General features: G+C 38.1%; 1 protein-coding gene across 3 annotated transcripts; it reads left to right on the top strand.

Annotated features, from left to right (window-relative positions):
- The first annotated feature begins 795 nt into the window (after positions 1-795).
- Positions 796-3,622, top strand: LOC126409707 (pleiotropic drug resistance protein 3-like). Of its 3 annotated transcripts, none has more exons than XM_050075624.1 (6): positions 796-891; positions 1,035-1,360; positions 1,441-1,517; positions 1,628-1,681; positions 2,173-2,263; positions 2,708-3,072. In XM_050075624.1, exons 2-6 carry the CDS (start codon positions 1,300-1,302, stop codon positions 3,043-3,045), a joined length of 621 nt encoding a protein of 206 aa, XP_049931581.1. In that variant the 5' UTR covers positions 796-891; positions 1,035-1,299; the 3' UTR covers positions 3,046-3,072. The 3 variants fall into 3 exon arrangements, with proteins under 3 accessions (XP_049931581.1, XP_049931582.1, XP_049931580.1); XM_050075625.1 differs by adding an exon at positions 3,502-3,622 and having other exon boundaries at positions 814-1,360; positions 2,708-3,008; XM_050075623.1 differs by having other exon boundaries at positions 814-1,360.
- The last annotated feature ends 9,464 nt before the right edge of the window (positions 3,623-13,086 follow it).

The following is a 13,086-nucleotide window of genomic DNA, read 5'->3' as shown; positions in this document are numbered from 1 at the left end:
TATAATACCAATTGCATCTTCCTTTACAAGATGACGTTCTTTCCTTGTATATTTCCTTATATCTCGACTTATGCCTCTTTGGTGGATAATTATCCTTCATAGAATTAGCCTGAACAACTGGTTCTTCTCTTTTTGGCTTGTTATCAGCATGTTCTTCGCAAACTGTCTAATATCCTTCTTTCTTCTGTTCATCTATATCTTCACCAACGTTGTTGCCATCAGCGTGATTTTTGCCATCACCAACGTGAGACGGATGGCTATTACGATTTGTGATGGTGATATTGTTGTTCCACCCTACAGAACTGCTGGTGAATGAGAGCATAAACCATATTTGATTTCAAGATCAACAAAGACGAGTTTTTGTGAGCAGTTTAGGGACATCAACTTGAACAACACATAAAATGTATCAAGTGATAAGTTGCTTGCGCAACCTTCATGGATAAGATGATAATCAATTTATATAGGTTTAGGTCAATTGTTACAAATAGGGTTAGCCGACACGTAGAATGCTGACATATTATCACAATAAGGAGTGGGGGGCTGATCAATATAAATTCCAAGGACGCAGTGAATAAAAGCAACCTAGGAGATTTGAACAGTGGTAGATGATAGGGTTCAACATTTGGCTTTTGAGCTGGAGGGGTTAAACGTGCATTGCTCGTTAGTGGTCTACAAAGCACAATTTCCTCTAAAACGGACACAATATCCTGTGGCATTTCGAAGAGTGGAGGAGCACCTGAGGGGGTTTATTGGAGATAAATCGAATGCAGTAAGATAAGGTGCCCTTATTGTGGAGGAGAATCGGCTTCACCAACTGCATTTATAGTTGGAGCAGGCTGCATATATTGGGATGCAAAATTGACACTATAGCAAATGTCTGACCAGGTGAACGTGAGATATTGCAACCTTCAAACAAGACTTTGATTGCTTTTAATGCCATAAAATATGAGGTCACCTGACCATTTTCGGGGAGATTGGCTTTTAATCTGTCATGTTATCTCTAAATTCTTTTGTACTTCTCGTTTTATGCGCAGACTAACACTTCTCATGGGCCCGCCTGGCTGTGGAAAGACCACCTTGCTGCTTGCAGGAAAGTTAGATAAATCGCTACAGGTCTCTCCTTGCTTTTTGATTCCCTATTTGTGTAGTATCTACTAATTCTAAACCCACTAATGGACTGAAAAATGTTCTAGCTTGTAGTTGATTGGTGAGATTTCATACAACGAGTATAAGTTAAATGAATTTGTTCCACAAAAGACATCTGCTTACATAAGTCAATACGACCTTCACATCCCAGAAATGACAGTGAGAGAAACCCTTGATTTTTCTGCCAGGTGCCAGGGTGTGGGAAAAAAAACTGGTAATTTTATCATGCTCCTATGCAACTAATTGTGTGCACTTGAATTACAAATTTGCTGATTAGTGCTTTTGAACATGAAGAGATGATGATGGAACTGAATAAGAAAGAAAAAGAAGCTGGAATCATGCCAGATCATGATATAGACATTTATATGAAGGTAAAATATGTGTGTCCGATTTCCCTTTGCGTGTTTGGTTTAGAGTGAGTTATTTTTACATCTTTGTTGTCTTATCCTTCTGGTTAATGACAAGAAAATGATCCTATCAGGCTACATCAATTGCGGGATTGAAGAGAAGTCTTCAAACGGATTACATTTTGAAGGTATGGTTCTGACTTTTGTTCATACTTTGTCATTCACATCATGCTCCCCTTATAAAGACCTATCAGTGCACGAGAAAGTGAAAATCTGAACAAACTCGAGAGTCTGAACCATAATTTTCCCGTACCTCATGGACTCTGAACCTCTCCACTGGACAAATATTCATAGTGTAGGTACTAGGTTCAACATTTTTCTCTTCTTGGATGAGTTAAGAGCACCATGTAAAGCATTACCCTGTTTGGTAAGAGAAGAAAATTTCTGCTGGTCTACTGCAAGGGCCATTTTCCTAGTGCCTAGTCCTAGGAGCTCTACAGATATATCAATCACAAAAAAATTGGACACTCTCCAGATCTAAGTGGTTCATCAAAATATAAGTCATGAGTTACAATCTAGGGGTTTTATGGAATCTATGGCACCCGCCCTCCCTTCAGTTGAAACTTGAATGATAAACCTGCATGGCTTTTGGGTGCTGATATTTAAATTATTGACGCAGATTCTTGGATTAGACATATGCTCTGACACTATTGTGGGCAATGCCATGAGAATCGGCATCTCTGGTGGACAGAAAAAAAGGTTAACCACAGGTGAAGTGAGGCATACTGTTGAGGTCACTATTGTGAATTTGCTTGTTATGCTTCAAAATATACTGATAGTTCCTGGCTTATCTCACACAAGTTTGTAGCTTCACAAATTAATAGGTGGCTACCATAAACCACTTCACTTCCTACTGATCTTTCTGGACTGAAGCTTTGCACATTGCTAGAATTGGGTAGGCTTGGCAATATGCAAACCATATATATGTGGAAACTCATCGTTTCTACCTCCTGGTCTGATCTTGGGAATTGTTTGTGATTGCTTTGAAGTTTTAATGGTTTTGATAGGTTTTATCTTGAAACACTGACTTCGACTTCAAATATGGGTATTGAACTCATGCTGAAACAAGTTTCCCTTTAGAAGTGATAACTGATTAGCAGTCTAGAAGAGTTGCACAATTTGCCCAATTGATTTTGTCTTGGTCTATTTACCAGGGGAGATGATTGTGGGGCCCACAAAGACTCTTTTCATGGATGAGATATCAACTGGATTGGATAGTTCAACTACATATCAGAAAGTCACATGTCTTCAACAATTTGTACACATCACAGATGCCACGGTGTTGATATCTCTGCTCCAACCAGCACCAGAGACATTTGACCTCTTTGATGATCTCATATTGATGGCAGGGGGCAAGATTGTTTACCATGGTCCTCTGTCCATGCTCTTCAGTTCTTTGAGGATTGTGGTTTCAAGTGCCCAGAAAGGAAGGGTGCTGCTGATTTCCTTCAAGAGGTATATACTGGGTTCATCTCCTTCAACTTGCAATTGAGACCTGTCCCTCCCTCCACCCTCCTTTAAAATATGCACATAAGTAATGCCTCATTTCTTTGTTGAGGGTTGATGTTTTAAACTTTTGTGACTTGTCTGCAGTTACTAGCTCTTAATATATTTACATAGTAGTTGTTCCACATATGAGTCATAGAGAGAGATTAGCAATGATATGGAGTCATTTATAAAAGCAAAGGCATCTGTTAGTTTTACTTGAAGAATACAAGGCATTCTTACTATAACAGGTTTTCCTTTAGAAGTGATAACAGATTATAAATCTTGAAATGATACTACCAAAATTCTTAGAAGGTGACATGTTGCAGACAAAGGCTTATTGGCAACCCTTGCAGCCAACCTGCATTGCAGAATATAGTTATCTTTTTCCTGTTATGCCAAATGATGTTATTGTCGGTGCTTGTTCATGAGTCTAACTGCAACTTTTCTGGAAAACTTTTAGGTAATATCTAGAAAGGATCAAGCACAGTATTGGTACCGATCAGAACCGTATGCATATGTATCTATAGATCAGTTCGTGAAGAAATTTAAAGCATCAGATGTTGGTCAAAAACTATTAATGGAACTTCTGGAACCACTTGATGAGTCTCAAAGCCATAAAGATGCTGTCTCCTTCAGCATTTACTCCCTAACCAAATGGGAGCTTTTGAAGGCTTGCATGAGTAGGGAGATGTTATTAGTGAGGAGGAACTCGTTTGTCTATTTGCTGTCTGAGAAGAGCCTTCCGTTGAGCCAGAGAAGAGCCTTCCGTTGAGCCAGGAGATGCAGTCACTGAGGCAGGCACTGATCTTCGATACTAAGCGGTGGTGGAAGGTTTGCAGTTTGCTGCTGGTAAGGGACTGCTGCTCACTTGTATGGTAGGGTTTGGCAGCACCCGGGCCCAGCAACGTCTGGGGAATTGCAGTCGGCTTCCAACTCTCCCTAAAACTAGTGTTGTACGTAGTAGCATACACGGAGCCGTATGATACAGAGCCATACGATACAGAGCCATATCATGTGTTTTAGGTTATAATTATGATACCACACCAACCACCAATTGCCATTGTCTAGCCTTCGAAACTCTTCAGCCAACATCGGCAATCTCATAACGCTCCCGGACCAGGAAGAGGAAGAGGAAGAGCTACCGGAGCCATAGCCCAAAACAAACGCGAGGGCATGGCCATACAGCTCAGTCCCAATTTGCAGTAGCAAATAGCCATGAGGAATTTCTTATGGCTGAAGCGGCACCTGGGCACCTGGATGATCAACTGAGACCGGCTACCTTTTGGCTGGAATCGATCAACACTCCTCTGGTATGTTTGTTAACTCACCCATTCCAACCCAATATTGCCCGCACGCTCAGCCCTAATCCCCAATTAGGGTCCTCTCTCGCCAGAGGGCCAGACTCTCAATGTTTGTGGTGGTTTCCACTTGAGGTCGTCCACCATATATAAAATCACTACTAGATCAGTCACTTGGGGATGCCATCCAATTTTATACCCAATGCCAAAATCAGTCTCTTGGTGATCCCTTCCAATTTTATACCCAATGATTAACACTTTGACAATTAAACGCCCAGCAGCCTCGCAACACCAAAGAATTTCCAAGCTGTTCAACAAGTTCTAGAAAAACTCCCAACTCTGTCCCGTTGAAAAGGCCAACAACAATTGTGGCTGAGCCGCCTGTACTTCAATGTGAATTTCATCAGGTACGCCTCCTACAAAAGGAACCTATGAGAGCTTTAACATGTCACCATCGCTCGCCTCTTAAGACATCCTTTCTGCTTAACTTTAGATAGCTCAATATTATAATCTAAGTTGAAGGGCCAAATCAAACCATTACAGCATCAATAGACTGCTGCCACCTTGGTCAAGAGACAAACTACTTAAACCATCTAATTTTCGGTTCTTCCAAATGCACTACAGATACATATAGAGAAACCCTTTGATAAACTAAAATTCCCTGGCAGTCAGGGCTCAGCTCCAAAGATCCAGCCAAGTGAAATACCTCCTTAGGCATCTTAACGTAGGGACTGTTGAACTTGCTGCTGTGACTAAGGTGCCTGAAGAATTAGGATGAGGAGGAGGGTAAACATGTCAAATTCAGTTAGGACGCAAAGTTGACTACTATACACTGAAGCTGTCTTGAAAATTTCTCGATGCTTGATCAACATATAGCCCCACTGTAACTGCAAAACGATCACACTAATTCTAAGGAAAAAAGCCACCCATTATTCACTATCTACGCAAGTTTAGTAAATAACACATTATTCACAAACAGTGTGACCCTTCTTTCTCTCATTTAGAGTAAGATATGAAAAAAGTTCGCTTTTTCTTTTTCAAGCAAGTAATTTTAGGATCCCAGCTTTGCAAGATCTTGTTCTTCCACAAACCATCATTGCTGAGCCGCAATAAAATCAAGAAAGAAACACTCAATTAAACCATCAAACACAAGTAGACTTCTACTCTATCCCTACCTGTCTAATCTCTCCTTGCACTTTAAGCTCGATAATTCAACAATTCAAGCCAAAAAAGTTGGAATAAAAACACACCAAGAAAATGAAGAAAGAATCCTACATTCACAAACTAAGTTGAACCCTATGCATATTAACTACCAGATACAAAATCCCCCTCTCTCCCACACGCACAAAAAAAAAAGGAAAAACCAAATCAACAAAGCAGGCAATAGTACAAAGTGTACAAACATTTCCACTAATGGCTTACAAGGTTAATGAGAAAGATTCCGCTTGAATACTAAACAATGTTGCAGATTCAAACTAAGAGGCAATAGAAGTAATTTTGGTATACTTTCTCCATGCTCTGGGAATGTCAACAAAAATCTGGTGTGGCTTTTATGTTAAATCTCTTTGAAATGATATTTTTGATAAAAACCAGTGAAAGCCATACACCAAATTTTAAATTTATAACCAAAGTCCAATAAGTGGCAAGTTCGTATCGAATATGGGGAACAAATAGATACTAAGATGGACTCAAAAATGCATGATTCTCTAGATGCCAAACAATTGATTACTAGAAACTTGTCAGGTTGCTGCAAGCAATCTAATTTCTACACATATATGTAATTTTCTCACAAATTTATAGCAAAAATTCTTTGTTTTCAATATAAATTTGCAATCACTGGGTCAAATCAGATTCCCTGCAATCAAATAAGCTAAACCCAAGGGATAACGGGTCTTGGGAAGCAAAACAAATCAATTATCAAAGGTTAAAGTCACCTAAACATCAGCAATTTTGGAAATAGAAGTTTACAACAACAACAACACCATCTCTGCGGAGATTTCAGGTGTTCTGGGAGTGGTTTTCAAGCTCTCAAATGTACAGGCATAGAGTTGGTTTCCTACCAAATTATGACAAGCCAATAAACAAAAAACACAAACAAACAATTGTTTACACTGCAAACACACTATAGGAAATTCATTACACTCGATATGAGTGAAATATGTTTGATGGGTAGCCATTTTGGTAACAAGAAAACGACATCATTGAAGAACAAAGTGGGGTTGGGAGTTCCTCACAGGTCCAAGAAGCTAGGAAACATAACAAAAGATGTCAAGTTTTTATTTTGAAATAGCTCATAAATCATTGATTTAAATCATAAGCTCTGAGTGCTCATTGTGCGAATGATATGTCCTTCATTTACCCTCAATATTGTACAAGCATTAGGATTCATTTCACATCAATGTTGTTGAATCTCTAGAAAGGAAAATCTTTAAATTTTCAAAATATGAACATAAAAGAATCATCCTCAACATCTTAGAAAGTCAAAAAGAGGAATGGCTATTGACTCAAGACTCGTGCATCCACAAAAAACTCACATTCAATTCCTAGGAGTTCAGCCTTCATGCCATTCATACCTTGACAGGCACCTTTTTGTTTTTCTTGCTTTTTTTCCTCTTCTTTTTTTTTTTTTTTTGCAATCGGCTATTTGCCGCTTCTTTTTTTTTTTTTTTGCTTTTGATTTTTTTCTTTAGGCCGACCTTCACCTTTGAGGGAATCCCTCACCACCCCAAAGGCTACTACGGAACTCCACCATTTTAGTGGTTATGTGTAGCTTTTTCATGTATCCAACCCGTTTCACCTTGCGGGTTTTCAACATGTCAAAAGTTCATAAGTCTTCATCTTCGCGGTATAGACATAAATCACCTTTATGCCCACCCGGTACTCTCGATTACTGACCCAGAGGAACGACCACACAAGCCCCGAGCCCATCTCTCAACTCTCATTTTGCTACCTGCCAATATTTTAAAAGGCATTATGGCTTCTCTCCTAAGATATTTTCCTGATAAATCATTGCAGACGTTTGATCGCTTAAGTCAATAGCCTCTCATAGTCTTGACTTTCTCAGCTTCATTGAATTTTTCTTCACTGCTCATATCCAGGATCTTTGCAAATTTCCTTTTCTAATGATTGGCAACAAAAACATGAAATTTTTTCCTTCTACTCGATGAGGTATTAGGAATAAGATGAAGGTATATCATTATGTGAGAAAACATTTTAAAAATGTTTTTAGGTAAAATTAAAAATTTTCACTTTCAAAAAACTTCTTGACATCAAATGGTATATCACCCAGAAGTAGAAACTCATCTGCCTAAAGAGAGGAGTGTCTATGAAACCAGATGGATTTGTTGGGTAGAAGAATGAACTACATCAACTCTCCTCTAAAAGTAGGGTATTCTACACAAAATCTTGGTTTAAGGGTGAAGGGTTCTCATAAGTGTCAGGTCCTCAACTAATTGGAAGTTTCAAACAATTGGGTAAAGCACATTCTCTCCCTAAACAAACGACTAGGTTTAGATTGCACAAAAGTTTGGCCCATCGACAACTTGTAGCTTCAATAATTCACCAAGAGTTGGTGAACACCACATTTATGAGCCAACAAAAAAGCTGTATCCACAATCAGCAAATCAAAGACCAAACCAGAGCTATACCATAAAAATGTGAGTCACAATAGTGTCATATGTAAACTACAATGAAACTCAATGAAAGGCACCAATGCCAAGTCACCAAGAAAATAAAGAATGAAAAATATAATTGAATATCACCAAAAGATGTGGAAAAAGCTTCCTTACAATGGCAAACACAAGATCTACATATACACACATATGAAAGATCTAACATAAGAGCAGTCTGCAAGCTTATCCTTGTCGAGCATTGAAGTGGTCATCTCATTAGCAGAAATCCACTAACAGGAATTAGAAAACACCTGACTCAGACCATACTGAAGTGAAAAATGTATCTGAAACTACTGTCAAGGTGAAATTTCAGAAGTTGAGCATGTAAACAAATCCTGTTAGTCAGACCCCCTCATTTATATCACATAAAACAATGCAACACCACTCTAATACAGAGACAGAATTCCATCTACGCTGCAGTATCAGAGTTTGAAACTCGAGTTCCTGTCAATTAATTCCCAAGAAGTTGGCCTTCATTTTCCTTCTTCTTCTTTACTTCGAGACACCAATGTCCATAGCTAAAATTTTAAGATGCTTGAGTGATGCCAAATCCATGTTACCGAATATTTTTTGAGCATCACAACTAGTTCAAAAAACGCTCATTTTGACGTTAGAACCAGGTGTACATGGTTTTAGTTTCATGTCAGCAAAAAAGAAAAATTGAAAGTCCAAAACCTGTCGTTCTAAACCTATCTCACTAATGACCGTCAGAACGTAAAACAGAACTTGAAACAAGAAAACGTATCAACGGTGCTGCCAAGCTCCTAACCGCACCTTCAATGTAAAAAAATTCTCATAAAATTACTCGATTTCACCATAAAACAGCCTGCATTTTCGATTTAGGAATCGTCCTTACAACAGTGCTTCAAGTATGGCAAAACATGGCTTATCGCCTCATGTCTGAGACACTGCCAAACCATGTTCTGCTGCCAAATTCTATTAAAAGAAAACGCTGCGGGGTTTCATTCATGGAACAGAGTGTAAGCCCCTAAACGGTCGGCAGAAAACGAAAACACCATTCTCGGGTCAGAAAATAAAAGCCCTTAAAAAACACGACCATGCCAAACAACAAAACAAAGGAAATCAGGGAATCTCAACCTCACGAAACAAAAAAACCGGATGCCTATGGACTAAAATAATCAGCGACTAGAGGCAGGAATAGAAGACCCTCAACTTCGAAGATGAGAGCGAGGAAAAGATCGCTCAAATCTATCCAACCTGAACAAGGTAAGAGAGGAGAAATATGACAGGGAAATAGCAGGACAGAACACAACAATCTAATTCATCGCAAGAGAGAGAGAGGTGGGGGGAGGGAGAGGAACCTGCAGTCGGTGGAAATCTCGGAGCTCTCCGTTGGTGAAGAATAGGACGAAAGTAACAAAACCTTTGTAGAACACGAAGAGCTCCAGCGCCTTCTTAACCAGTCCCTTTCGAAGCAGGCTTCCGGAGGAGCTTTGAAGACCTTCACGGCAGCCGCCACACGGAGCAGATGTCGCCGGACGAAAACTGTTTACCGCCGACGCCGTTCCGCTCACCCACGAAGCTGCAGGACTAGAGGAGAGAGAAGGAAGCTGCAAGGAGGAGGACGGCGGCTGCGGCAGAAGCCGATGCTCACCATGCCAGCCATAACGGTCTTTTTCATCGAACAGGAAAGTGGATCCGAAATTTCCGGAAGTATGTTTGCGGAAAAATCGTCCAACGGACATTTTCTTCAACTCACGTTTAATGGGCAGCAAAAAAGAAATTCGATTTGCCCCAAAGAAACGTTTAATGGGTATGGACATTCTTTTTTCAAAATGAATACTAAGTAATTATTTAATTTAAATAATTTTAAAAAAAAATTCGTATGTAAGAAATGGCATAAAGCGGCGAAAGAAGAAGCTTGTTTTTCAATTGAGTTATAATTTTCAGATTACATTGATTGGGTTAACTTTGTATTTTTCTGTCTTGCTATTACCATGTTTAGCGCCTTATTCCTTTTTTTATATTGAAAAGTTATAAAATTGCACACTGTAAGTGCCTTTATAATAATTTTATAGTTGCTACATAGCAAAGTTTATTTGTTTCCATTGTCCTTTTATATAATTAATGAGATGTGATGAAAGACATTTCATACCTCATCAAAGTTGTGTCATATTAAGTGGATGCGCCAACTTGTTTGCTTAATCATAAGTTAATTACAGAAATTTGATTTTTAGAGAGACATGAGTGACAATTCCATCACATTCAATGGTTTAGATTGGATCAGATTCACTATTTCTGATCTTTGATCAAATATAAACCGTGGAAAACATATGTCATATCAGCTTTTAATCACAATCAAAATCTCATCTCATTCCAACTTTTAACCAACTCACTTTTATGAAGCGGTGAATGCATCACCGGTATAGATGCACTACTTAACAAAGCAACACCAAAGTAGCTTCTCTGGAGTGGACACGACGACCGCCAGATCTACCGCAGTGACTAGTCACCGCTATAGCCCAAGATGATATACTAAAAACCGACTTCAAAACAAATATAAGTTATATGTTTCTTCGTGGTGATGTAACAAAAGATTCCCAACTGTGGAGGAGTTTAGTTAGTCAGCCTAGTGACAGAAAACGCTTTTTTTCGAAAAAAATGCGATAAATTAAGTGGTCGTTTTTAAACTAAAAAAATGTGTTTTTTTGAAAAATAATTAAAAACGAAATAAAGGCATTTTTAATGCGATTTGTTAGTTTTTTTTTTAGTTTTTTCATTTTTCAGTTTTTTTAAATGTCAAATAGTTTTTTTATTTTTTATTTGTTGCAAATCTACTTATTTTTTGATGTTTGTGTTATTAATTTCTCATTTGTTTTATTTTCTCCCACTTTTAGTTTTTTAAAATTTTTAAAAATGTATCATATTTCTCTTTTTTTTAAGCTCACAGAAAAACCTCACCATTTAAAACTCTCAAACATTATTTGTAACTATAACTTTAAACGAATGAAAGTCTGTTTAGACAAGCATGGAGGAAGATCTATTATCATTTGGTAATAGCTCTGTTGGTGGGGGCAAGGTCATATAAGAGCTAACAAAGACGGTGAAAATTGAAGAAAGGCAAAAGAGAAATGAGAAAGAAATGCATCAGAATAATGTTGCTGATCGTGTGAGGAACATTGCAGCAAAGGATAAGTGAAAAACCGAAAGAGAAAAGGTAAATCTTGCCAATAACAAAAGAAGTTAAGGAGAAGAAAAAAGAATCTTCAAGACTGTTCAGGTAAATGTAAGAGTGCAATTTTCATTTGACCATACAGCTAATAAGCAAGAAACGTAGGCTACTTCTCTGACAACAATATTATGAGCATCTTCTGGAGAGGAAAAGCACCGATATAAAAAAATACCGGTAGTCTTCGTCGCCGGTATTGAGCTATAACGGTGGTTTTGGCCAAGCATGTCTTCCGTTCTTGTTGTTTAAGAAGAACTAGCTTGAATTAGAAGTGCTTCGTTCGGCTTCTTTTTTATACATAATTCAGGCAGTTAAATACAAGATTCCCATACCTTCAAATATGCCTATTACCATTCAAATTTGATGTAAGTTCTCGTAATTATATTTTTTCACATTCACGAGACATGACGGCATTGATCTGTTAGTATTGTTTATAAATAAGGAAGGCGTCCTGTTTTGGTTTTCTTTACTTGTTTGATCTGTAAAATTTAATTCAGTGTGTTGGTCGGTCGCGGCCTTTCTCAGCTTCCAATATTTGACTTAGGAAACCAGTTACTGGACCTTAATTCTCATTGTTTTACATTTAAATCATGTCCAGTGCAACATCTAAATGTGATTGCAACAAAGGCATGAAGACAGAGGCAAGAGAAACAAACCAAACAGGAATATGTCGAGGCTTCTGTTGGGCATGTATTCATAAGCCAAAATCCTCTCTTCTCTTCTCTTCTCTTCACTTCCTCTTCAACAAAGCTGCCTATAAGTTGTACCAGGTTTATATGTTGATGCCTTGCTACTAATCTCACTTCATTCATGAACTCCATAATGTCTCCTTTAGACCCCATGGGTAGCCACTTGACCGCTACTTCTTGCACTCCTTCCAGCATACCCTTCCAATAACAAAATTGCGAACTTATTATCTGTTTTTCCTTTTCGTCAATGACTGAAAATCCAACAAGCAGATTGTCCACCAGAAGCACTTGAATTCTCATAAGCCTCAAATAGTCTGTATGAGACAATGTCATCATGCCTTTGAGAAGTCCACTATTTATCACCCTTTATGCCATTTCAATAATGGATTAATAAGATTTCTGCCAGTTTTTAAAAACTGTTGATTTGGATTCATATAGAATCTAAATAATGGAGCACAAATTTCATATATATATATATACACACGCACACTTACACCCACACACATCTAAAGAAGGGGGGGAGAGAGAGAGAAAGTGAGAGAGGGACATAAGTGTTAATTTGTATACAGAACCAAAGCCACTTTCAAGATGTGTGTGGGACATAAGTGTTAATTTGTATACAGAACCAGAGCCAATTTTTTTGTCATGATGTGTGCAACTCACTTATTTCTTGTTGTCTATAGCTAGAAATGGGTCTTTCAAATCCTTACAGTAGTTAACCTGCGATTGACCTTCGTGCATTTACCATTACCAGGCTACTTTGTCATGGGCAGCAGGTCATGTGATGGCAACTAGTGGTCCGGATGGTTCATGGACTTCTTTCAAGTTCAATATGGAAAATTTTTTATTAGGAGGTACTGTTCTTTTGTGAAAACAGTTGAACAATCAGTAGGATTGACAGTTTTTCTTTTATATATTATGCATGATCTTTTTTGTGTTTAATACATATGAGAGCCTCATATATACATGTGTGTGTGTGTGTGTGGGTGGATGGGTGTACATTTAATATGCATACATGTATACGTGAATATATGTAGCTTTTTTAGATTCTTTATTTTTCTGTATTATTATATTTTCAGCTGAGTTGGAGCTAGTCCAGTGGGTGGTTCTTCTCATACTTCGTTGTTTTTCATTCTTTTGGATGTATATATAGACCATGATATCTTTTTGTAAATATTCTGTTTTTACAGCTTCTTC

The sequence above is a fragment of the Nymphaea colorata genome, chromosome 1 (assembly GCF_008831285.2).
Source record: "Nymphaea colorata isolate Beijing-Zhang1983 chromosome 1, ASM883128v2, whole genome shotgun sequence".
Classification (NCBI taxonomy): Eukaryota; Viridiplantae; Streptophyta; class Magnoliopsida; order Nymphaeales; family Nymphaeaceae; genus Nymphaea; species Nymphaea colorata.
The sequence above is the reverse complement of the archived record's forward strand: the minus strand, read 5'-3'. Positions and strand labels throughout refer to the sequence as shown.